Source organism: Cherax quadricarinatus, chromosome 19, assembly GCF_038502225.1.
Source record: "Cherax quadricarinatus isolate ZL_2023a chromosome 19, ASM3850222v1, whole genome shotgun sequence".
Lineage (NCBI taxonomy): Eukaryota > Metazoa > Arthropoda > Malacostraca > Decapoda > Parastacidae > Cherax > Cherax quadricarinatus.
Window position 1 is genome coordinate 25,238,019 of NC_091310.1, and position 23,207 is coordinate 25,261,225.

General features: G+C 36.8%; 1 protein-coding gene across 4 annotated transcripts in view; it reads left to right on the forward strand.

Annotated features, from left to right (window-relative positions):
* The first annotated feature begins 6,862 nt into the window (after positions 1–6,862).
* Positions 6,863–23,207, forward strand: part of Usp32 (Ubiquitin specific protease 32) — a 290,375-nt gene continuing 274,030 nt past the window's right edge. For all 4 annotated transcript variants that reach the window (XM_070086560.1, XM_070086561.1, XM_070086563.1 and 1 more), the window contains exons 1-2: positions 6,863–7,039; positions 20,198–20,325. In XM_070086560.1, the coding sequence (XP_069942661.1) occupies positions 6,982–7,039; positions 20,198–20,325 (186 nt within the window). In that variant the 5' untranslated portion in view covers positions 6,863–6,981. The remainder of the gene's footprint in view (positions 7,040–20,197; positions 20,326–23,207) is intronic.

Genomic DNA, 23,207 nt, shown 5'->3' on the forward strand with positions numbered 1-23,207 from the left:
AGACACAAAAATCTCTATGATATTCCTTATGTCCGGTTTATCCTTAGTAAAAACAATTTGCTTCAAATGTCCCAAAATCTGTCACTCCTCTACCTGATAACTCCAGAGCCTCTAACTGCCACCTGCTTCAAAACTAATGTTAAAAAAATCGCCTCCTTATCCCTTACGTCTGGGGTCTCCAAACAGCGGCCTGAGGCCCACAGCAACTTGAAATATTATTTATAAACAGTATAACTAATGAACCCTAATTTTCAGTCACTTAAAATTAAGAATTTTGTAGCTTGTAAGAATTTATGCCAAAAGTTGTTCAGATTTTAGTTGTATTCTTTTCATTTTTCAGATATATCCTTCAGTTATGCAAGGAAAAAGAGAAAGAACAGTGCAGAGTGAGTGCCACCTGTTTAATGAAGAATGAGGCGTAAAGCACTTCTTTGTACAAGCAGGTGATAAAGCCTTGTGTATTGTATGCCACCAAACTGTTGCAGTTTTGAAGGAATACAATGTACGTGGGCATTTTGAGATCAAACATAAACAAAGTTGAACATTAAAATGGTATAAAATACCGACAGGTTGTTAGGTAAGACACATATGCAACAGTTAGGTATCTTTATTGTGAAACGTTTCGCCTACACAGTAGGCTTCTTCAGTCAAGTACAGAAAAGTTGATAGAAGCAGAAGATACTTGAAGACGATGTAATCAGTCCATCACCCTTAAAGTTTTGAGGTGGTCAGTCCCTCAGTCTGGAGAAGAGCATTGTTCCATAGTATGAAACAATATGGAGAAGAAGTGACAGGATGGAGCTTTTTATAGCGCCAAGAGGTGAGACGTAGGTCACTAGGAGAGGTAAGAACTCAGATGTTGAGAAGTCAGGTCCCTCTCAAATCCAGCCCCTCTCACTAGTGGAAGTTGTCGAAGTTGATTGCAGGTCTGTACCAAGATACCCTTGTGTTGCAGTGTCTGACAGATTGAACATTAAAATGGTATAAAATACCGACAGGTTGTTTCATACTATGGAACAATGCTCTTCTCCAGACTGAGGGACTGACCACCTCAAAACTTTAAGGGTGATGGACTGATTACATCGTCTTCAAGTATCTTCTGCTTCTATCAACTTTTCTGTACTTGACTGAAGAAGCCTACTGTGTAGGCGAAACGTTTCACAATAAAGATACCTAACTGTTGCATATGTGTCTTACCTAACAACATAAACAAAGTTATTCCCAATTCACAGGAACACAGAGTTCAGAAAAAATGGAATCAATGCAACTCAAGTTGCTTTCCCAATAAGGTTTTTTACGCCTAAGAGAGCTGAAAATGATGCTTCAAGCAGAGCCAGTTATAAAGTAGCTTATGTGTTAGCTTAAAGAGGAAAGTTATTCACCGATGGAGATCTGATCCAAGAGTGTATGATGGAAGCAGTGGGAGAATTACGCCCGGAAAACGCAAATCTGTTCAAAATTCTCAGTCTTGTGCCAAATACTGTTGCTTGTAGAACTGAGGATATAGGAAGAAATATATATCATCAACTTGCAGACAAAGCACGAAATTTTCAGTTTTATTCTCTCTTACTTGATGAATCGAATGATGTGAGTGACACATCACATTTAATGTAACACAAGAATTAGCATCAATGTATAGCATGCACAGCACTGGAACCAGAGAAGACATCTTTCAAAGAATTGCAATAAACAGCACTGGAATATAACTTGGAGTGGAATAAACTGTAATGCGTGATAACTGATGGAGGAAAGACCATGTCTGGGGTGAAGAAAGGTTTAGTTAGATAAATCACAAAAGCTTGTGAGGATGATGGATTCTCAGAACCCATGTTCCTGCATTGTGTTGTTCATCAGCAAGCAAAATGCGAACAATATGTGGATATATCTGGCGTTCTGAAACCTGTTGTTTCAACAGTGAATTTCATTCAGTCTCATGGGCTTAATCATCGCCATTTTCGTAATTTTCTGAAAGAAACTGATTCTGAGTTCACTGACTTGCCTCAGAATACAGCAGTTCGATGGTTTAGTTGTGTAAAGGTTCTGTCATGGTTCTTGCAGCTCAGTAAGGAAATTGATTTACAGAGAAAAATCGACCCAAACCACATTTATCAAAGTCTGACTGGCTTTGGAAATTAACACTTTTGCAGACATGACAAGCCATATGAATCCATTGAATCTGAAGTTGCAAAGTAAAGCAAATTTGATTTATGATTAATTCACGCACGTCAAGGCACTCAGGGCAAAATTGATGATATTTGAAGTACAGGTGAAAGTTTCTTTGTTTGTTTCCCAAGTTGTGCAGAATTTCATGAAGAAAGTGAGGCAGAATTTCATGAAGAAAGTGAAGCAGAATTTCATGAAGAAAGTGAAGCAGAATTTCATGAAGAAAGTGAAGCAGAATTTCATGAAGAAAGTGAAGCAGAATTTCATGAAGAAAGTGAAGCAGAATTTCCTTCTTTATTTGCAACAGAAATTATTAATGACTTGCAAAAACAATTTCAGAAACGATTTTCTGGTCTTGATTGAAAAACAGATAGACAGGAAAGAGGACAAGTGTTTCCTGACGTGGGCCTTAATTATATGATAACCCACAGCTGGAGGTTTTGGTCATCTGACCGAGTACTTCCGCTGGCTTACCGGTCCACCTCTTTAAAAATCATGGTTATTATTATAGCCTTCAGTGATCTGAAAAAAATAACATGAAATAAAGCTGTTTGAAAATCCATTTTGCTGCAATGTTGAAACACTCTCAAGTCAGTTTCAAATGGAAATAATTGATCTTCAGTCAGATGAGATGGTAAAAAAATGTAAAAAGGACATCTGATCCAGTTTTATAAATCTTTACATCCCGAACAGTTCAGCAATATTTTGAAAATTAAAAACCCAGTTCCATTATTCCCATTAATCTTGTGCAAGTTAATATGGTGTCAGCTTTTCTCATCTGTAGTTCAGTAATTGATTATTCTGTCTGAGCATTGGTTTATGTCTGACAAAATTTTTTACTTGTATAATTTCTCAGTGTAAGCATAGTATTGTTTCTTTGTCATTGTCACATTTGTCTTTCGTTCTGAATCATATCATGATGATTACATAAAGGATCCAAATATAACTTATTCATTCGTTTAAATTTTATTCATTCATTTATATTTATTTATCAGACATTATTTTTTCTGTGGCCCTGATAGTTAAACTTGGAGACCTGTCTACTGTGAGTCTACTAACAATTAATAATGCTGAACAATTCTTTCTACCTCAAATATGTATATAACTATGGTATTCTTATTATCATATATTTATATTCGTCATCTATCTTTAACGAGTCTGTCTGTTTGTTTATTTTTATCATCATCAATTAATACCATTGTAAAACAACTATAGATTCTTTATTAAATTCAGCGACTCACATTTCCTTAGATTTACTGTGTTAATTTTCAGATGAAATTTATATTTAGAAATTAGAAAATGGAACTGTTACTGTGAATAATGGAACTGTTACTGTGAATAATGGAACTGTTACTGTGAATAATGGAACTGTTACTGTGAATAATGGAGCTGTTACTGTGAATAATGGAACTGTTACTGTGAATAATGGAGCTGTTACTGTGAATAATGGAACTGTTACTGTGAATAATGGAACTGTTACTGTGAATAATGGAACTGTTACTGTGAATAATGGAACTGTTACTGTGAATAATGGAACTGTTACTGTGAATAATAGCTGCTTCCAGAATTCCAGTTTTTGAATTTAATGTCACCTGATGTTAAAAAAAAAATGTACCTATACACTATAACCCAAATAATTTTTCTTATAGTAATCATGTACTATAACATATTTAATATACTTATATATACATTCGTGAAATATTTATTTTTATACATTAAATGATCTTGAATACATATATGTAACGTTTATTGCCGCTGTAATCTTAAGTTAGACTTAATCTAGCTGGAAAATACTCTGCATAATCATGGGTTTTCTGCATGCATGTAAGTGTCACCCATTTCTGTATAAACGTTGTATCACGTAAAAATAAACTTTCATACTTTTAAAACTGTATCATTTGTTAATAACTACCTTTTTTTATCGTACATACGACTGAAGTTAACTGCTTAGGAAATCTTATTTAATAGTCTATGTCTAAATCTTAAGTAATATTTGAACATTTGGATTAGTTTGCCTGAAATGCGTTGCATACTAGTGGGTTTGTTTTGTGCCAGACAATGTTTTATTGCATGTAAACTACATCATCCGTGCAGCAAGAAGAAATAAAAATTGTACTGTAATGCCCATATAAGATTTTAGAGCCCTGCATGACACTCATGTAATATGTCACTGCCCAATAACACAATGTTACGTTGTTATAGGGGTTTAATACAATGTTACGTTGTGTTACAGCCCTGTATTATACCCATGTCACGTGTTACACGTTTGTAACTTCCATGTAACGTGTTGCAATCCTGTGCGTACAGAAGCGCCCTTGTGACGTGTCACGGCCAGGTAGTGCCGGATATAGTTAAAGGCTTTACATGCTAAGCCCATGATGACACTCTTCAGGTCGCTTGTTCTATCTAGGCTGGAATATTGTTGCATACTAGCACCACCTTTCAAGGCAGGTGAAATTGCTGACCTAGAAAATGTACAGAGAACCTTCACGGCACACATAACTGTGATACAACTCGTTACTGGGAACTTTTGAAGTTTATCAACCTGTACTCCCTGGAACGCAGGCGAGAGATATACATGATTATATACACTTGGAAAATCCTAGAGGAATTAGTACCAAACTTGCACACGAAAATCACTCCCTATGAAAGCAAAAGACTCGGCAGACGATGCAACATCTCCCCCAGTGAAAAGCAGGGGTGCCACTAGCACGATAAGAGACAACACAATAAGTGTCAGGGGCCCAAGACTGTTCAACTGCCTCCCAGCATACATAAGGGGGATTACCAACAGACCCCAGGCTGTCTTCAAGCTGGCACTGGACAAGCACCTAAAGTCAGTACCTGACCAGCCGGGCTGTGGTTCGTACGTCGGGTTGCGTGAGTCCAACAGTAACAGCCTGGTTGATCAGGCCCTGATCCCCCGTGAGGCCTGGTCACAGACCGGGCCGCGGGGGCGTTGACCCTGGAACCCTCTCCAGGTATTCTCGGATTTGTTACTTTTCATGATTGCGTGTAAGAAATGTTTCCTTTGCATATACTAGTACTTGTCCAAGTGGACCTTTGCTCATAGCAGCTGAGTAGCCCTGGCCTAAGGCCTCTCTTCATCTAGACCGGCACTGCCTGAGCCAGGAGTAGCACCCATGTAACGTTGTTATAGGATTGTAACGCCCATGGAACTTTGTGTTTCAGACTTGTAACTCCCATGTAACGTGTTTCAGCCCTGAATAACGCCCTTGCCGGGAATCGGGTTCGATTACCGGCAAGGGTGGAAACATTGGGCGTGTTTCCTTACACTTATCTTACCGGTTGTCCATGTTCACCCATCAGTAAAATGGGTACCTGGGTGTTAGTCGACCGGTGTGGGTCGCATCCTGGGACAAAATTAACCTAATTTGCCCGAAATGCTCAGCATAACAAGCTGCTTTCTATATAGTAGTATGTCATTGATGTCAGCTAGGCCTATATACCTTGTACATGTACTTGTAGAAATAAAGATATTATTATTATGTAACGTGTTATAGCCGTGAATAACGCCCATGTAACGTGTTAAAGCCCTGAGTAACTCCTGTGTTACAGACTTGCAACGCCCTATGTAATGCCCATGTAACGCCGTGCTACATATATGTAACCTTACAGCCCTGAGTATTATTATAATTATAATAATGGGAGAGCGCTAAACCCGTAGGATTATACAGCGCATGTGGGGGGGATAAGATACATTCAGGGAACTGGAGCACAGATCCAATTCCCTAGATCAAGAGCCCCTCACCAGCATCAAGGAACCTCCCTTGAGGGGACAGCCCTGAGTAACGCCCATATTACACTGTGTTACAGGCTTATAACGCCCATGTCATAGCAGACGACACTCTCTCGACTTGCTGCATGAGGCGCCCAGTTATTGATGAGTTGTTTTTTTATTAAAACTTAAACGTCGATTATTTATTTTACAATGGAACATATTCCTTTATTAAAGTGAACAAATTTATTTATGGTAAAATGTAAAATAATTATGACCTGATAAATAAAGTGGATGAAAACATTGAAGCTCGTCAGGTATAAGTAAGATGGTAGCCACTTGTCATTCTTGGTGGCCCCTTCTGTTTTCAGGAAATATATTTGACATATATCCCTTAGACTATGTACACATAGTTTTTATTATTTGGTTTATATCTTGTCCATTTTGTAATGAATATTAATAGTGATATTATTTAGAAATAAGTGAGATGGAACTGTATGAATAAGTGACCCCAATTTCAAGGATAAGAATTTTGGGAATGAAATAAATAATGAATAGGAATTAGGCAATGGTTAATAAATTAATAGAGAGTTAAATGTATGTTTTTCCTGTATATAATGTTACTAAATAGTGTATGTAATGTGGTGTTCTCAATTTCACGCAGACAATTTTTGAGGATAAGTAAACTAAATAAGTAAGTAAGTTTATTTAGATATAATTTTATATATATATTTTTGGACAACAATTGTATTACATATTAACACTTATAAATTACCTAGGATAACCTTCATAAAAATAAGAGTCAAGAGACACTGACTTATTTCCATCGCGATCCTTAAATAAATAATGATTGGTAATCATTTAATAGGGTACAAAATAATGGGGATTCACATGTATAGTTTTTCGGGTGTATAATGTTGGTATATGGTGTAGTGTAAGTGAGGCAGAGTGTGAGAGTGTGGTAGTCCTGGGTGGACATAAACAGGGAAAGTTATCATCTTAACTGCGCAGGGTTATCACTCTCATGTTTAGTCTTCAGTAACACATTCCTTCATACTCAACGCTACTGCAATGTCGAAATGGGTGGAAAAGAGAGCAAACCTATCTCTCTATCCTACGAGGAGGCAATAAAGAGAGGTAAGAGAGAGAGAGGGGGAGTGGGAGAGAGAGAGGTGCCTTACAGTGATCATCTACTAGCATTTTATTTGAAATGAGAACTCCCCATCAGAACTAAACTACGTTTTGCCCCGTGAGAGAGATGATGTGTTCACGGTAGCTTCCTGGGTTAAGAGTAAAGTCGTGTAACTAGAAGATCCTATAGCAGAATCGTCCACCAGTTTCACATACACCTGTTCTTGTGCACTTGTCAAGCTCGTTGATGTTATTACACCTGTTCTTGTGCACTTGTCAAGCTCGTTGATGTTATTACACCTGTTCTTGTGCACTTGTCAAGCTCGTTGATGTTATTACACCTGTTCTTGTGCACTTGTCAAGCTCGTTGATGTTATTACACCTGTTCTTGTGCACTTGTCAAGCTCGTTGATGTTATTACACCTGTTCTTGTGCACTTGTCAAGCTTGTTGATGTTATTACACCTGTTCTTGTGCACTTGTCAAGCTCGTTGATGTTATTACACCTGCTTGTGGCCAGTGTTAATAATACTATAAGAATTTTTGTAATGAATATCCATTGCCCATATTTATATAACTTTTTAACCCACGATAGAAATTAATCCTAGGATGATGATCTTTGGTCTTAATATATGTATATATGTTGTTTACCTTACAGTCATACAAATGTTTTATATATTACATGTTATCAGTATGGATATACAGTGGTACCTCGGTATACTTCCATAATCCGTTCCAGGACCTTGGACTTATACCAGTCAGGATGTATACCAAACAAATTTTCCCATAAGAAAAGTAGAGAAAATGATTAATCCGTTCCCATGAAAAAAAATAAATCCTATTGTTATTGGCATGTTATACATTGATGGGGTTGTATAAAATAATCTAGATAAATACAAAAGAATTAGATGAAATAAATGCATATTTAACCTCACTTTACTTTGCTGAAAAGTCGAGTGCCTACTAGGATAGTGCTGAGAAGGGAGGAGGAAATGTTATTGTTTGGAAGGAGAGTCCCCTTCTCTTTTCATTCTCTTTTTCCCTTTTTGGACTTGGTTGAAGCTCACCAGGTATACCTGAAAAGGGTTACCTGGAAAGGGCTTTGGGGATCAATGCCTCCGTGGCCTAGTCTGTGACCAGGGCTTGTGGTGGATCAGGGCCTGCTCAACCAGGCTGTTACTGCTGTTGCACATATATACTAACCACACCTTGGCTAATCAGGTACCGACTTTAGGTGCCTGCCCAGTGCCTTCTTGAAAACAGCCAAGGGCCTATTGATAATCCCTCTTATGTATGCTGGGAGGCAGTTGAACAGTCTTAGGCCCCTGCCACTTATTGTGTTTTCTCTTAGCATACTTGTAGCACCCCTGATTTTCATTGGGGGATATTGTATCGCCTGCCGAGTCTTTTGCTTTCGTAGGGAGTGATTTTTGTGTGCAGATTTGGGACTAGTCCCTCCAGGATTTTCCAAGTGTATATTATCATGTACCTATCTCACCTGGGAAAATATTGTGGTGAGAGAAGTTTAGGCATGAGCAGCAGAAGGGCTACCTACCTCTTTCCCATTCCCTCCCTCTCAACATATCTGACACAACACACTTTACATATGCTCTCTATGCTCGCACTCTTATGGTTAGTTTTCCCTACAAATTCTTTGGAATAACAAAATTTAATTTAGTCTGAGTAATATTGATGTTCATGAGAATGTGTGACCAGAATAACAGGAGATTTAAGGATGGGAAATCAGAAAAGTAAATCAGAATTTTTTTTTTTTTAAACACCAGCTGTTTCCCACTGAGGCAGGATGCCACCCTACCATCCTCTCCCTCCCCCCCCCCAAAAAAAAAAAAACTTCACTTATCATTTATTCAGTCTGTCTTGTCAGAAGAGTGCTGACACTATGATTTAGATGCCTATACCCTGAAGGTGGGGTACCTTCAGGGTATAGGCACCATACTTCCCACCTCCAGGACTAGAGTCCACCTAACCAGCTTCCCAGAATCCGTTCATAAATGTTACTTTGCTAACACTCCAACAACATATCAAATCATAAAAAGCACTTGCCTCCACTTGTTCCTATCTAACATGTTCACACAAGCCTACTGGATGTCGAAACTACTAGCACTCAAAACATCCCCTATCACCCATCCCTCCAATCTATCCTGGAATGACCCCCTACCCCTCCTTTCCTCCACCCCAGGTTTATATGCTTTTTTTTTCCAACAAATCAGGTTTATCCCACTGAGGCAAGGTGACCAATAAAGAAAAACAAAAGATTTACCCTTTAAATTTAGTAATTTATAAAGGAAAAGGGGGGTTATGTGCTCTCCTAATCATATTTTTCTCTATCCAGGCATATCCCACCAAGGCAGGGTAACCTAAAAAGAAAAATGAAAGTTTTACTTTTTAAATTTAGTAATTTATACAGGAGAAAGGGGCTATTATATGCTCTCCTAATCATCTTATTTTTCTCTATCCTCTTCAGATGTCCAAACCACCTCTACAACCCCTCCTCTGCCTTCTTGTACTAAAAATCTGTCCAAAGAACTTTGTTTCTGCCTTCTCCTCAGGATGTTTCGGAAATGTGACAGTGTCTGGTCATTCCAGACAATGCTGTTACGGCTTGTTTGGGCTTTGTTGGGGTGGTACTTCTCTGCAAAGTTTTTGGCGTCCATCCATTTGGCAAAGATTTCCTTGATTAATGAAGTAGGGGCTTCCTGTCTCCTCTTCTTAGCCTGAAGAGAGTGCATCCATCTTAGTCTTGTGCTCCTCCTTCACAAGTTCCTGCAGCTCATGTGGTCAGCTCCTCCCTGTGCCCCTCCACTAACTCCTCCACATCACCATGGTAACAGTGGGCGTATTGACGCTAGTGGGCAGTCGTGGCTTTCTTGAGAGAGGTAAACAAGGGTAGTGCACAGTGTTGTGACTCATTTTGACCCATACAGGTTCTAGCACGTGAGTCGTATTCCAAACAGAGGTCGTATACCAAGCAAAATTTTTTGAATCCAAACAGGACATATACCAAGTTGGACTTATTCCAAAGCGGATGTATACCAAGGTACCACTGTACTGTATGAAGTTAACATGTAGTGGTGAATTAACTTGGGGTATCAAAAAATCCCAAAGCAATAGATTTTTATCATTGTCACAGTTATGTGCTTAGATGTACGTATTATGTACTTGACAAATTTGGTTTACAGAGTACAGTAAACTAACAGTAATTCTAAGAAAGATTAGAGATTGAAGTGCTAATTCTTTGTTGAAAGTACATAAAATACATTAATGTGGAGATCTGTCCTGTTGATGGTCTGCTTAAGCTGATCAAGACAAAAAGTATGGTGTATAATATTAAGGCCATAAATATGTACTGTATTTTGTTTTGCCTTTGGAATTTCATGGCTTTTTTATTTTTCAAGTACACAAAAAATATTAAATGCCTCCATTTTTTTTTTTTTTTTTTTTTTTTTTTTTTTTTTTTTTTTTTTTTGCTTTAATGTGTTTAGCACTGGTAATCCTAGGTCTCTTCCTATACATTAATGACTTAGTGCTTGTTACCCAGCATCTTAAGCTAGTAAAATAAGATCAGATTTGTTCAGATTTTTAACCCAGAGGGTTACCCACCCAGGATAACCCAAGAAAGTCAGTCTTCAGTCTTGTCCCTCAGCATGCGATCCACAACAGTTGACTAACACCCAGGTACCTACTTACTGCTAGACGAAGAGGTACATGTGTAAGGTAACATGCCCAATGTTTCCAAAGCCAGGAATTGAGACACAGATACTCGGTGTGTAAGGCAAGAGTGTTGCCAACCAAGCCACAGGACACAACTTGTGTCTTAGCATACTCTAATTCCTTGACTTTAAACACTAGTTAATGATGAACTGAATAAAAGGTCTGCACTTTGACATTCCTTGAACATTTGTAAATACAGTAGTACTTCAGGATATGAGCTTATTTCATTCCAGAAGGGTGTTCGAGTGGTGATACCGAAAGAATTTGTTCCTATAAGGAATAATGTAAATTAGATTAATCTGTTTCAGACCCCCAAAAATACACTTACAAAAGCACTTACATCAGTACGCTTACATAGTTGTTCGCGTTTTGAGCTGTTCGTATCCCGAGGTAACACCATAACTCGTTACACTTTAAACTTCAAGCCAACTATACCTTGCTAAAAATAGAGGGTACTGTAATATAAATCATTCAAAACCACATATAAGTTACACTTATATTTTTTGACTGAATTCATGTCTGCATAAATTGTTCATCACACTTGTAAGCAGATTTATATATGTAAATACTTTAGTTCCACTGTAACTTGTTTATCTATGAAAAGTTTGAGTCCCAGTCTCTTTAACCATAGTGTGTGTGTGTAATTTTTAGACTACCACCCACAGGATGAGTATGGGATAAATGATGAAGCAGTGAAACTAACTGGATGATAAATAAACTCACCCTTATTATAGAAAAAAAAATTCTGTATGTAGTACTGTAACTTTAGGGAATAAAACAGGTCCATGATTAAACATCCAAATTAATGAATCTGAAATAGAGAAAAAATTATTAGAGTATGCTCCTAGATGTCCAATCCGTGGGAGAATTTCTCCAATAGAGTAGCTTACACTGCCACTCTCTTCAACAGTCATCTCTGTGGAACATTATAAAAAGCCTTACTGAAATCCAGATATGTAACATCATACTCTTTATCATAAACCATAGCATCAAATGCCCTAAAGTTAAGAAAAGCTACTAATTTTTTTTTTTTTAGGCTGGAATGAGCATGTTGGAACTCAACATAATTATATTCAACAAAGTGACTTTTACTGTCTGTGCTATTACTGATTCTAAATATGTAGGGACCTATCTACTTTTTTCCTCATAGTACAGTATTTACATTTCCATCTTCCATATCACCAATATGATATATACTGTTTGCAATGATATACAGTGGACCCCCGCTTAACGATCACCTCCAAATGCGACCAATTATGTAAGTGTATTTATGTAAGTGCGTTTGTACGTGCATGTTTGGGGGTCTAAAATGGACTAATCTACTTCACAATATTCCTTATGGGAAAAAATTCGGTCAGTACTGGCACCTGAACATACTACTGGAATGAAAAAAGTTCGTTAACCGGGGGTCCACTGTATTGTATTAGCTAACAGAATGTTAAATTTCTCTTCTCATTCAAATTCAAATTCATTTATTTCTTTGCAAGTAGTACATTGAGATTGTGTTTACAATAATGGGTTGCAATGCAAAGAGAGCCTGTATTATGCCTAGGCATTATAGGCTGACTTAATTTAATGGCGTACTGACTACTTAACACTAAAGAAATTTATCGTAGTTGTACAGTAGTTCTATTAATTATAAGTGAATCTAATTTATATTATATATTCTTTAATAACCCTTATAAACAGATTGTCAAAGCCTGCAAACTTAATTTGCTCTAATCAGTCTGTTGGAGAATTATGTCTGTAGAATATGATCCTGCATAATTTGTTCCGAGCTGGTCCTCTCTATTAATTCATGAGATGTTATTTCTATCTTGAATGAAAACAGATACGAAATAATTCAACACATTTTCTAATTATCGGTAAGCTGTCCTTGAGTAGGTTTAAGTAGATCTATACTTTTCCTCTTTTATTTTATATACCTGGTAGAAACTAGGATTGTTCTTAGATTCCCTATTACAATGCTGTAAATGTTTTTAATCTTATGTTTGAAGTTTACCACTTAAACTTATCAATAGAAATACATTAGGCACTTGTGTGGTGGTGGATGATACATTCAGGTGGATTGGAGGTCATTTCAACTGTCCTACTTACTGTGGTGGTACACCCTGGCACTTGGATAGCTAAATTATGCATATGACGCTAGCTCATGTCCTAGCCTCACTAGTGCCAAGAGTAAATATTATTGTGCATATGTATGGCTTGCAGGCAATCAGAAATAAGTGTGTGACAAATTTTACATCCAAAGTGACATTGATAAAAATCTAACTTTATTTCCTAATTGTCTGAAACCCTTGCACAATAAGGTAACATAATTATAGAAAGCTATAAAATGCAGTTAAGCTTGAAAGTAGACACATTGGAAATGACTAACTTGATGTGATGGATGTTACAGTTTGTGCTCTGGCATCTTTCATAACTTTAATAAAGTTTGTGTTCATGTGAGGTTTATTGTCCACTCCTTTGATGATAAATGAATTTTCATTTTTCAAAATGCACATTGTAGGATAAGTTTTGATGATCTTTTCCTGTTCCATATTTGTAGTATTGAAAATCTTTCAAAATTATATGAAAAGAATTTTTCATTATCAATAGCTTAGGTATATTTCTATTCTGCAGTAACTGACAAAACTACTGCAAAGGTTTTAGAAGTTGGAAAGGATTTCACTGATTTTTATTATCTACTGCTGTAAAGTGAAAATAGCTGAAAAGTGAATCATAGTTCTTTCACTTTAAGTGAGCAATATAGCTAGGCCTAAAAAATGCATATACAGTACACATATTATACCTTAAAATATTTTTGTCCCACACTTATAGTGAGTGGTGAATATACATTGTAGGAAGTCTGAATAAATGAAGAATGGGTATATGTAATTGAAAACTGCTGTATTAGCGAAATGCTGTAAAGCTAAACCCTCCTGTACAGTAGTATGTATTATGCTTTGCATAATATGTGGCTTTCTATTGCAATAAAACACATCTGTATCAAATTTTTCAGTGTTGTATTTCTTCTTAAACTATAACCAAATGATATATAAATCTTACTAGTGTAGCTTATGCATATGATCACCTCAAATAAAAAAAAATTATTTAATTTTATTTATTTATGTATCAAAAGAATACTGCCTACAACTGATTCTTTGTCGAGTGGGTGAGCAGAATAGTTGTCAAGCAAGATCAGAATCTTAGTTTTTATTAGGGATGGGATGACACAAGTTTTACCAGCACCGATACTTAATTTTGAGGCTGATACCCATACCATCAAAATTAGCCAGTATCCACCAATATCGATACTATTAGAATTTGCTGAACTCACTGATACGATACTCAAATTTTGACTGAACCCAATGCCAACAGAATTTGCTGATATCTAATAATACTAATATTGATACTTGGGCACATCCCTAGACTTCAAGTAGCTCATTTTCTTAGATTTACTTTAAGCTCAACCATAAAATGGCACTTGAGCCAGTGAGAGTAGAGGTCTTGATGTAATCCATACTTCCTTATTAGGCTGGTAATGAGCATCTGGTAGTAGGTTAGTAGATAGTAACCATCCAGGGAGGTACTATCAGTCTCTCATATTAGTGTTAAGTGTTTTACACTTAAGCAGGATTGCTTAAGAATTTATCTTCACCTCCTTGTGTATTATTTAACAGCTCCTGTAATATTTGCTTTCTAATTGAGAGGGCCAAGTCCTTGTATACATATACAGTGGAACCTTGGTTTTCATGATTAATTCATTCCAGAAAGTTTGACGAAACCCGAATTGTACGAAAACTGAAGCAGTATTTCCCATAAATAATGTAAATCCAGTTAATCTGTTCCAGACACCCAAAAATATTAACAATAAATACATTTTATAGAGAATAACTATACTGTAGTGTTACATACAGAAAACAATGAGAAATAAATATAAATGACTAATGAAATGGATAAATGAACATTTAACATCATTTTTACTTTTACTGAAGACTCTTGTTGGTGTATGGAAGACAGCAAGGAGGGGAGAGGGAGGAGAGGTTATTGTTTGGAAGGGGACTCCCCCTCCATAAGTACTTCAGGTATCAAGGCCCTATTTGGGGGTTACTTCCCTTCTTTGTCTTTTAATGGCACTAGGACCAGCTTGAGAGTCACTGTACCCATGTTGCACAAAAAATCTGTCCAGAGAGGTCTGTTTCTGGTGTCTCTCTAAGATTTGCCTAAAATTGGACAAGGCATGGTCATTGAACATGTTGCAGACACAGCTTGCAACAGCTTTGTTAGTGTGATATTTCTCCACAAAACTTTGCAACTCATTCCACTCTGCACACATGTCCTTTCACACTGAAGAAGGCACATTCTCCCCTCTCTCTTCCTCCTCCTCTGAAGCAATTTCCTCAGCTGCCATCTGTTGCTGTTCCAGTTGTAGGTCTTGCAGCACTTCAGTGGTTAGCTCTTCCCTGTGGTCGTCCACCAGCTCTTCCACTGAGTCAGAACGTGTGGGATGCTTTGTGTGGGCACGGGCAGGCAGACATGTCTGGTATGGCAGACCATTGTCAACTCTACAAAAACCGAGCAGATGTACGAAAACTTGGACAAAATTTCGACGAAAAAAGTCATCGAATCCCGATTCCTACGAAAACCAGGGGATACAAAAACCGAGGTTCCATTGTATATAAATGTCTATTATCTGCAGCCTTAAGTTAGCCATGGTTATGTAGAGCATTTTGGACAAGATGCTTTACATAACCATGGGCTTTCTGCATGCACTATCAAGTGTCACCCATTTCTGTACAAAGAATGTATCATGTAGAAATAAATTTTTTAATTTGAATTTTGAACAGGAAATAGGTATCAATGCATACCCTTTATTGTACATTAGTGAGCACTTTTTATAAATAAGTAATTTTCACTTGCATGTGCTAGTAGCTTAACACACACCAGTATAAGTAGTTGACCTCTCTAGTCTTCAACCCAAGTTGCAAATTCCTTATCACTAATCAAGAGTATGTTTTGTCACACTAGTCCAATACACAGTAACCCTCTTTTGTCTGCATTATATATTTAATGAGAATCTAGCTCCATTATGAGAGCTAAATAGCAAACTTGATGTTTATTCATCAGCAGCTTTAGTATCTACAGACAGCTTGTTACTAGAAGTTTTCAGCTGATTAATACCATTTTACACATTGAGCCTACTGAGCCAGCAATGAAAATACATACACTTGTGCCTATAAGTTTTTACAAAATTCCTTTGTCTTAACCCTTAGCACAGTATCCAAAACATTTTCGTTATGGTACTGGTGCAACCATTGATACATAACCTTGTCAACAGCTTTTCTAACATGCCCATGTGATACTTGACAGGCCCCAGTAACATTCAGGGTCTGCATAAATTTTAAAAAAGTTATCTACACGTATGGCACAGTATTGTTGATTTTCCAGTGCTGCACTCTTCCCACGAGTTAAAGAGTTTTATACTTCAATTACTGTTCCCAATTTTTTGAGCAGTGCAGCTTTCTCATCAAAAGTTAGCATTTTTGTTGTCTGAGCTTAAATACAGTAGGGGATACATTTACTGACCTGCCAATGAAAGTGCTATTAAAATAACTATGCTTTTTAACCCCTTCAGGGTCCAAGGCCCAAATCTGAAGTGGTGCCCCAGTGTCCAAGAATTTAAAAAAAAAAAATTGTTATTTTTTCTTATGAAATGGTAGAGAATCTATTTGTGAAGGTAATAAAACAAAAAGTACGAAATTTGGTGGAAAATTGACGAAATTATGCTCTCGTGAATTTTGATGTGTCAGCGATATTTACGAATCGGCGATTTTGCCGACTTGACTCCCATTTTAGGCCAATTACATTATTCCAGTCAACCAAATTCTTAGCTATTTCACTAGTATTACTTCTATTCTATCGATTGAGCACAAGAAATCGCCAAGTCAACTGTTTCAACTACAAATTAAAGTGATCGGAAATTGTTAATTTGGCCAATTTAACACAAAGTTCAAAATATTCCAATTTCAAAATAGAGTCCAGAATAAACAATGTAGGTATTCCTGTAACTAAACTAACATTTCCTCTGTTCATTAGTTACGTTTTGAGGCTTTACAAATAAATTCCATTTTGATTTTTTATTCACATAATGAATTTTTATTCACACCAAAAAATAGAAGATTTACTGTTATGCAATACTGTAATAATTGTATAAATATCATCACCATATTTGTGAATGCATATTAGACCCACCAGCTGGCGTGTATTAGACGTGTGAGGTCGTTTGTTTACTCTTGAATATCGGCAAAAATTTAACATTTCTGCTACTTTGAGCTCAGTTTCAAGCCATTTCCAGTGTTAAAACCAATCAAAATCATCTCTATTTCTGTAATATGTCTTCCATTCTATCAAATGAGACCAAGAAATCGCAAATACAACTATAAAAAACATACGAAAAAACACTGCAAAGTCGCTGTTTTAATCGAAAAATCATGATTTCAGTTTTTTTTCTCTCATTATACACAGTGTGCTGCAGGATCTGTTTTATGTGGTGCACACATACCACATAGATGTATTCTCTCATATCTAGGCCCAAATGTACCACTCACAGTTTATCAGAGTAAGCTGAGCTCATGACGTAGATCTACGGTTTGGACCCTGAACATAAAGCCATAGATCTACGGGACGGACCCTGAAAGGGTTAATTAAAGCTTTCACACCTGTATCTTCCTTAACCCTTTCAGGGTCCGTCCCGTAGATCTACGGCTTTACGGTGAGTGTCCAAACCGTAGATCTACGCCATGAGCTCAGCTCACTCTGATAAACTGTGAGTGGTACATTTGGGCCTAGATATGAGAGAATACATCTATGTGGTATGTGTGCACCACATAAAACAGATCCTGCAGCACACTGTGTATAATGAGAGAAAAAAACTGATATCATGATTTTTCGATTAAAACAGCAAGTTTGCAGTGTTTTTTCGTATGTTTTTTATAGTTGTATTTGCGATTTCTTGGTCTCATTTGATAGACTGGAAGACATATTACAAAAATAGAGATGATTTTCATTGGTTTTAGCACTGGAAATGGCTTGAAACTGAGCTCAAAATAGCGGAAATGTTAAATTTTTGCCGATATTCAAGAGTAAACAAACGATCTCACACATCTAATACACGCCAGCTGGTGGGTCTAATATACATTCACAAATATGGTGATGATATTTATACAATTATTACAGTATTGCATAACAGTAAATCTTCTATTTTTTGGTGTGAATAAAAATTCATTATGTGAATAAAAAATCAAAATGGAATTTATTTGTAAAGCCTCAAAACATAACTAATGAACAGAGGAAATGTTAGTTTAGTGCCAGGAATGCCTACATTGTTTATTCTGGACCCTATTTTGAAATTGGAATATTTTGAACTTTGTGTTAAATTGGCCAAATTAACAATTTCCGATCACTTTATTTTGTAGTTGAAACAGTTGACTTGGCAATTTCTTGTGCTCAATCGATAGAATAGAAGTAATACTAGTGAAATAGCTAAGAATTTGGTAGATTGGAATAATGTAATTGGCCTAAAATGGGAGTCAAAGTCGGCAAAATCGCCGATTCGTAAACATCGCTGACACATCAAAATTCGTGAGAGCATAATTTCATCAATTTTCCACCAAATTTCGTACTTTTTGTTTTATTACCTTCACAAAAAGATTCTCTACGATTTCATAAGAAAAAATAACATTTTTTTTTTTGAAAATTCTTGGACACTGGTGCATGACTCCAGATTTGGGCCTTGGACCCTGAAAAGGTTAAGAGAAGTACCACCACTGCTGAACCCCTTTCAGGGTCCAGACCCCTGATCTGAAACTTGTCCACAGGGTCCAAGAATTTTCACAAAAAAATTTATTTTTTCTTACAAAATAGTAGAAAATCTTTTTCTAAAGGTAATAAAATAATAAGTATGAAATTTGATGGAAAATTGATGAAATTATGGTTTCACAAATTTTGCTGCATCAGCGGCATTTATGCATTGGCGATTTTGCCTACATTGACTCCTATTTTAGGCCAATTACATTGTTCCAGTCAACCAAATTCTTAGCTATTTTGCTAGTATGCCTTCTATTTTACTGATTGAGTACAAGAAATTGCCCAATCAACTATGTATTTCAAAGACTCGGTAAAGTGATCAGAAATTGGTAGTTGGCCAATTTCACACAAATTTCAAAATATTCCAATTTCAAAGTAGGGCCCAGAATAAACAATGCAGGCATTCCTGGAACTAAAATAAAATTTCCTCTGTTTATTAGTTACATTTCCAGGCTTTGCACATGAATTTCATTTTGATTTTTTATTCACACAAAGAATTTTTATTCACACAAAAAAAAAAACTTAGAAGATTTACTCATATGCAATATTGTAATAATTGTATAAATAATATCAGCACATTCGTGAATACACATTAGACCCACCAGCTGACATTTATTGGGTGCATGATGTAATTTGTTCACTCTTGACCATCAGCAAAAATCAAACATTTCCACTGTTTTGAGCTTAATTTTGAGCTATTTTCAGTCCTAAAGCCAATGAATATAATTTCTATTTCAGTAATAGTATATCTTACATTCTATTAAATGAGACCAAGAAACCATGAATACAACTATAAAAACCACATGAAAATACACCGCAGAGTCGCTGTTTTAATCTGAAAATGGTCGCAGTTTTTTTTCTCATTATGCACTGTGTGCTGCAGAACTTTTTTATATGGTGCACATTTACCCCATAGATGCACTGTCTCATATCTAGGCCCAGATTTACCTCTCTCAGCCTATCTGAGTGAGCTTAGCTCATTACATAGAGCTACAGCACTGACCCTTGCTTCAAAGCTGTAATACTCTGGCATGGACCCTCAGAAGGTTAAAAAGGTGTAATTCTCAGTAAAACTATCACTTATCTCTCTGAGTATATTTAGCATGGACTTGCAAACAAGCTCAGCTTTACTGTGGGTTGACTAATGTGCCACTGGAACTGTTCAGTATGAAAAATTCTGACAATTCTTACAAAGAAAAACATTAACAAAATATTGGAATAAATACTAATTTTTTTTTTAACACGTCGGTCGTTTCCCGCTGAGGCAGGGTGACCCAAAAAGAAAGGAAAAAAATAAAAAGAAAGAAAAAACTTTCCTCATCATTCAGCACTTTCATCATTATTCATACATAATCACTGTCTTTGCAGAGGTGCTCAGATACGACAGTTTAGATGTCCCTCCAAACTGCCAATATCCCAGACCCCTCCTTTAAAGTGCAGGCATTGTACTTCCCATTTCCAGGACTCAAGTTCAGCTAACCAGTTTCCCTGAATCCCTTCACAAAATATTACCCTGCTCACATTTCAATAACTCGTCACTAAAATATATACTAGAAAAGTTTCTAAAATCTCGTCTTATTTTCAGTTAGTGATGCAGAATTCACTCGCCTGAAAGATGCATACAAAAGAACTGCAACACTTAATGGAGCTATCACTAAGCAGGCTTTCATTCGGGAAGTTCTGGGAGAAGGAGTTCCCTTACAGCTAGCAGAGGTAAAGCATTTTTGGCTACTGTATGTTCTGTACCTTTATTGTTAGAGATCTCTAATATTGTACTTCATGCATTTTACCCTGTTTGCGATTTTTTTCCCCAGTCCTGTATTTCTGAATGTTATATGAAAATTAAAAGCGAACATTGAAAAGAGCAAGGTAAAGGGGGGTAATAAAAAGATTGGATATCAGATTGGAGGGAGTGAGTATGGAGGAAGTAAGTGTGGTCAAATATTTGGGCGTGGACTTGTCAGATGGGTCTGTGAAAGATGAGATAAACCACAGAATTGATGAGGGGGGAAAGAAGGTGAGTGTTGCATTAAGGTATCTGTGGAGATAAAGAACATTATCCATGGAAGAAAAAAAGGGGATTGTATCAAAGTATAGTGGTGCCATTGCTCTTGTATGGTGTGAAGCATAGGTTGTAAATGTTGCAGCAAGGAAAAGGCTGGAGGTAGTGAAAATGTGTCTGAGGGCAGGAAATATATCAGTACAAATGTTTGATAATGGTAGCATGCAAATTTGGAAGACCATGAATTGGGGGGTGCAGCTGCATACATAATACAACAGAGTATTTATGTACAGTACAAACAGGATTGTCCATACAGCAGCTAGTGACTGATACAAGTTTTTTGTGCATGTAGCACTATATTAAACATATAACAGCTACAGAGAGACACTCCCCCCCAAAAAAGGAAACATTTTTTGGGCAGAATGATAGTTGGAAGTAATTAGGTCAATAACTTTGTTTTCCAACTACAGTGGAACCTCGGTTTTCATGATTAATTCGTTCCAGAAAGTCTGACAAAAACTGAATTGTATGAAAACTGAAGCAATATTTCCCATAAGAAATAACGTAAATCCAATTAATGCGTTCCAGACACCCAAACATATTAACAAAAAATACATTTTATAGAGAATAACTATAGTTTTACATACAGAAAACAATGAGAAATAAACATAAATGACTAATGAAATGGTTAAATGAACATTTAACATCACTTCTTTTACCTTTATTGAAGAGAGTTGTTGGCATGTGGAAGATGGTGAGGATGGGAGAGGGAGGAGAGGTTATTGTTTGGAAGGGGAATCCCCTTCCATAAAGACTTCAGGTATCAAGGCCCTATCTGGGGTTACTTTCCTTCTTTGTCTTTTACTGGCACTAGGACCAGCTTGAGAGTCACTGTACCCCTGGCACACAAAAAATCTGTCCCGAGAGGTCTGTTTCTGGCGTCTCTTTAAGATTTACCTAAAATGGGACAAGGCATTGTCATTGAACATGTTGCAGACACTGCTTGCAACAGCTTTGTTAGGGTGATATTTCTTCATAAAACTTTGCAACTCACTCCACTTTGCACACATATCCTTAATCACTGAAGAAGGCACATTCTCCCCTTTCTCTTCCTCCTCCTCTGAAGCAATTTCCTCAGCTGCGATCTGCTGTTGTTCCAGTTGAAGGTGTTGCAGCTCTTCAGTGGTTAGCCTTCTTGATCAGAGGGCTGCCACTCTGAACTTTCTTTGGCCCCATGGTGGCTTATTTAGCAGTCACACTCAATAAACAAACACAAAAAACAATGGATTATTACGAAATGTTTCGGCTGAACGCTCAGGGTGATGCTCACTCAAGTGATAAAGGTTGACTGAGTCACTCGGTGCTTGAGTGGCCGAGTGACGCGGGGGGGCAAGCGGACTCGTTTGGTACAAACCCTTGTCAGCTTTACGAAAACTGAGGTGATGTACGAAAACTGGGGCAAAATTTTCAATGGAAAAAGTCTTCAAAAACCGAATCCTGTGAAAACTGGGGCATACGAAAACTTAGGTTGCACTGTAATTTAAACAGAATCCAGCTAAGCTCTGTTTCTGAATACAGTTGAACCTCAAATATCGAACTTAATCCGTTCCAGGAGTTAGTTCTAAATTCGAAAAGTCTGAAAAGCGAAGCAATATTTCCCATAAGAAATAATGGAAGTACAATTAATCCGTTCCAGAAACCCAAAAATATTCACAAAAAAATACATTTTATAGAGATTAATTATAGTTTTACATGCACACAACAAATATAGTGTTCAATTATGTATTAATAAATTTAAATAAACATATAAATAAACATATAAATGGTAGTAGGTTGGTAGACAGCAACCACCCAGGGAGGTACTACCGTCTTGCCAAGTGAGTGTAAAACGAAAGCCTGTAATTGTTTTACATGATGGTAGGATTGCTGATGTCTTTTGTCTGTCTCATAAATATGCAAGATTACAGGTATGTCTTGCTACTTCTACTTACACTTAGGTCACACTACACATACATGTACACATTTATTTATACACACTCATCTGAGTTTTCTTTGATTTTATCTTATAGTTCTTGGTCTTATTACTTTTCCTTTTATATCCATGGGGAAGTGGAATAAGAATCTTTCCTCCGTAAGCCATGCGTGTTGTAAAAGTCAACTAAAATGCCGGGAACAATGGGCTAGTAACCCTTTTTCCTGTAAAGATTACTAAAAAGAATAAGAAGAAAATTGTCAAAGTGGGAAGTCTGAATGTGCGTGGATGTTGTGCAAATGATAAGAAAGAGATGATTGTGGATGTTATGAATGAGAAGAAGCTGGATGTCCTGGCTTTAAGTGAAACAAAGCTGAAGGGGGTGGGAGAGTTTCAATGGAGAGGAATAAATGGGATTAGGTCAGGGGTTTCAAATAGAGTTAGAGCTAAAGAAGGAGTAGCAATAATGTTGAAGGATAAGCTATGGCAGGAAAAGAGGGACTATAAATGTATTAATTCAAGGATTATGTGGAGTAAAATAAAGATTGGATGTGAAAAGTGGGTTATAATAAGCGTGTATGCACCTGGAGAAGAGAGAAGTGTAGAGGAGAGAGAGAGAGA